Below are 4,297 nucleotides of genomic sequence, written 5' to 3'. Positions count from 1 at the left end.
CTTTTTCAAAAAAGTTTCTCTATGAAAAACCTGATTTAATAGCGAATTGCAAAATCGCTTTGCAAGAAAAGTACGTCTCAAAATGCTTGCGTACGAAAAAATGACTCTCACGACAAATACCAGTTCACACGAAATATTTTTTATTATGATTTTCAGGTCGACACCACTTCGGCTTGGTTAGCCGTTGTATTCCTTAACTTGTATGTAATGGCTCAGATATTTATCCTAACATGGCATGCGAATGAAATATCGGAGGAGGTGCGTAAAGTAAAAATGTTTTCAAGTGATCCGGTCATTCTAGAAGAGCTAGAGTGAACTAGGATTAAGGGATTTTTAGGGTTTAGCAATATCGGATGCAATAGCTGCCAGTCAATGGCAAAAACAAAGCAAAGAGGTACAAAAGTTGTTAATAGTAATGATGATGATAGCTCAAAAGCCAATTGGTCTCACCGCGGGACCATTTTTTCGCATGACGAACTCTGCTGCGATGCAGGTAGAGTCGTTCTCAACTAAATAAAACTCTATATGAAAATTTTGGTTTTTACAGACTATGAAAGTGGCTTATTCCTACACGTCTTTAATGAGCAAAAATTTTCCTGAATAGATATAAAACGCAAGAAAAAGCTGAGTTTAAATGTCGCACTAATTGGAAGTAGCCGTAGATTTAGCAGAAAATAAAATAAACACACACCTCCCAACTGTTTTCCTAATTTTCATTGGATGCATTAATGCATCTAAAATTCCCTATTTTCAGCTATCTGAAAAATTAATTAAACAATTGTATAATAACCAAAGATTTGTTTAAAATAAAAGAAACATGCATATTCCAGTAGTTTTTTAATTTTCATTGGAAATTTGACGACAAAGTATATCGATATATCGATATTAGGTTCACCATTGTTTCCAATATGGCGAATTATTGTAGTTATAAGGAAAATAAAATATATAATTGATTTCAATCGAAAAAAAACAGAGCCAATTACGATTTAATGCTCCAGTTTTAATGGTTCACAAAACCGACCTGATAATATTTAATTCTGTAATTCTTCCCTGCAAGTTATTTCCAAATTATTTGATGCTTAAAATTAGATAGTGTTCCACATCAAAAGACCAAAATATTAGGTTATAATAAGAAATGCATTTTTTCTCATCTGCGGAAATCTTTTATTATTTCTCATCTAAGTTTGTTTTGTTGTTTCCTTAATGCCTTAACGTCTCTATTTTAGAATTACAAATTTAGAATTAACCAAACAATTCAAATTTAGAATAAAAATGTTCAATAATCTTTCGCGTCATCTGAAAACGAGCATCAGCTTTATATATCTTAAGAAATCACTCCAAATGTTTTATTAGATAAATCTTTTCATGCTTGTCATGAGTTCTTTAACGGGGGTCCCAAAGTGTACTGGAATTGCAGCATGTAGCTTAGTTGTATAATTAATTTAGGACATATTTTTACTTATGTAAAGTTGCAAATTTGTTTTGTTAATATTTTTATTATCAACAATTAAATATATAATCTCGAAAACGTCATTGGTATCGATCGAATAACTAATTTTACTGTGAATTAGTAAACTATAAAAAAGTTTTTTGTTATTTCTCGAAACCTTAAATAATTCTTGCAGAAAAACAAAGAATATATTAAACCAATTGACATAATCAATAATACAAATCGTGCAGGATATTTTATAAAAGTGCTGTAGTCTCGAGAACAGAAAATTCTTCATGGTCAAGATTAATTACGTATTAAGTGTTACCAAAGACTTCTGTAAAACATCTAGTGTGAACCAAATCATCTGTTTGTACTTATATCAATAATTCATTAAATCCCGCAATCTAGGCTATGTAAGACAATTCGTCTCTGAACTAATTATATGCTTTTTTGACTCATTAAATTTTGTGCTGAATAAAAAATGTAGATTAATTCACTAGACCACTCTGATTGATGAACGCTGACTAAGAAAAAATGAGTGAATAAAAAATTGATGTATAATTCGACAGACATAAATGTGAAAAGAGCAAAATCTAAAAAAGTTACATTTTTTAAAATAGAATTCGGTTCAAAATATAAAAAGTTGACTGTGTTAAAGACATATATTAACGGTTGATTTTCGTTCTGACTGAACTATTACGACCTATATCACTTCACTTGCCCGCGAAGCATAGCCTATAAAATGCTTAAGAACAGCAGTTAATTTCAGTTTTCATATTAAAGTCAAGTTCATAGTTTCAAATGGCCAAGACGTTATCTTTCATCAACCTTTCCAAATTTTATTTGTTATTATCTGGCCTATGGCCATTTAAAATAAGTGACAACTTTCTAGTACGTAAAATCTACAGAATCTACACTTTGTGTCAGATATGTTACTATTTATGTGTGATATTGGGTCTTTTAGTAAACCTCGTAATTTTGATTATACAATTCGATCAACGCCAGAGAATTATAGGAGACATAAACGTCTTTATAATAGTCTTTGAGTGCTGTCTCAAAGTAGTAATTTTTCAGGTACTGATCATCATAAACATTGTAGTATGCCAATTAGATTTCCTTTCATGTTGCACACACCCTCACTAGTTACATCTAAAGTGGTAAATAATTCGGTTAATAAGCATTGATGTATTTGCGCCAATATTATTTCAGTATTTCACTATATTAAGATTTTTTTGATAAAACTATTTTTGAAATAACATTTATTGCAGTTCAAAAAGAATTAGTAAAATATTATGAACCCAACAAAAATTATGCCCCTGCATTATCATTTAGACAATTATGGTAAACAGGATTTTATAGATAGCAAAAATGCTATCGATTTGTTGCGGCTGACAGTAAATTTAGATACATGTGTAGAAGCCGGAGACTTTTTTGTTGTTGGAGAACTTGCACACAGCTGTGCCGACGATACAGTCATTTAACCGAAGGGTATCAAATTACGGAGGCTGAATAGAAAGATTGTCTGCGTACATTATTATAAATTTAAATTGTCAGGTATTGTGTAAAAAACTACATTGTCGTTAGTCTAAAAAACTACGTTAGTCAACTATAGAAATGATGAATTTTACAGCGCGGAACATGATACGTAGCTAGGACTAAATATCTCAGATGAATACACCAAGGAATAAGAACAGAAAAAACGGGAGTCACTATGATAAATAAATTATTTAAAGTAGAAACGTAAGAATTAGGTTGAAACATCTAATCATGAGACAAAAGGTTCATTTTCTCTCCTCTCCTTTATGGGAGAGAATATTGAAACATTCTTAAGAAGATTGAAACATTCGAATATAATGAATTGATAGAGTGACAAAAGCGGAAGCATAATTACGAGATATAATTTCCAGAACTGATTGGCAATAATAATAATAAAAAAAAAATAAACTGGGATATCTAGGTCATTTCATGAAAGGGAAGAAATGTGAACTTATATAGTTAGTTAATTTTTTTTCTGTACAAATGCAATTTGGACAAAAATTTTTCTGAAGTTCGTTAAGTTCCTTCTCTATTCACAAATTAGCCGATTTTTGGTGGCATTTCAGCTTTTCCTGGTCCTGTTTATTGAATGTATGTCCTGAAATTCTGTACTCTTGAAATATTTCAATGATTTATACGGAATTCTGCGAGCTGTAAAAATGCTTCTATTATCAAAAGACTCCAGTATTCAATTAGCGTCCCTAATGTAACCTTAATGCGAACTGGAGGATTCTGACTGTTTCAACTCGCTGCTTGGTCAAGAAATATTGTTGAAATATGCACAATTGGTTGCAGATTTTGCAGTATGATAGTTTTGAGCAACTCGAACTTTTAAAGTTTGGTTGTTTAAACGGGATATGTAGTTTTCAGTATTGACATACTTATGTTTTGACGTAATAATTCTCAGACGCACTCATCTGTATGCCAGCATGTCTCCAAATAAAAAGTTTTCAGATTTACCTCTACGATAATTTTTCTTGGGAAAATATTTTCACATTTGAAACTCATCACTTAAGATAATTCTTTAATTATATTCTTTTCCCTGCTGGGTTTCAGTCAAAGTGTGAAATTATTTGCTTAGGTCTTTGCTGCCTTAAAACCTCAAATTTAAATGAAAAATAAAACTCAAACGAAATTTGAGGTTTCAAGGCAGCAAAGACCTAAAACAATTGTTTTCCAATTATGAGTTTGTTCTTGTCTCGCCCAAACGTTATGAAATAAACGATATAAAAATATTTATTTTACACTTACTAACCTAGGAAGGAAAAGAATATAATAACAATTTCACGCAGTCAGGAAAATAAATCAAAGTAATTCTTTAATAAACAC

General features: G+C 30.9%; 1 protein-coding gene across 1 annotated transcript; it reads left to right on the top strand.

Moving 5' to 3' along the window:
* On the top strand, positions 1-770 carry LOC125505409. Its single transcript, XM_048669155.1, has 4 exons — positions 1-70; positions 157-258; positions 338-493; positions 548-770. Exons 2-4 carry the CDS (start codon positions 208-210, stop codon positions 602-604), a joined length of 264 nt encoding a protein of 87 aa, XP_048525112.1. The 5' UTR covers positions 1-70; positions 157-207; the 3' UTR covers positions 605-770.
* The last annotated feature ends 3,527 nt before the right edge of the window (positions 771-4,297 follow it).

Source organism: Dendroctonus ponderosae, unplaced genomic scaffold (assembly GCF_020466585.1).
Source record: "Dendroctonus ponderosae isolate FM_Combo_2020 unplaced genomic scaffold, Dpon_F_20191213v2 Dpon_F_20191213_8, whole genome shotgun sequence".
Lineage (NCBI taxonomy): Eukaryota > Metazoa > Arthropoda > Insecta > Coleoptera > Curculionidae > Dendroctonus > Dendroctonus ponderosae.
Note: the sequence above shows the minus strand (reverse complement) of the source record. Positions and strands in the feature narration are given on the sequence as shown.

Excerpts from the sequence above, each read along its gene's own strand:
- LOC125505409 (XM_048669155.1), top strand. The coding sequence starts at position 208 with ATGGCTCAGATATTTATCCTAACATGGCATGCGAATGAAATATCGGAG. Across the intron at positions 259-337 it reads CGAATGAAATATCGGAGGAG|GGTTTAGCAATATCGGATGC; the intron begins GTGCGTAAAGTA and ends AGGGATTTTTAG. Across the intron at positions 494-547 it reads CGAACTCTGCTGCGATGCAG|ACTATGAAAGTGGCTTATTC; the intron begins GTAGAGTCGTTC and ends TGGTTTTTACAG.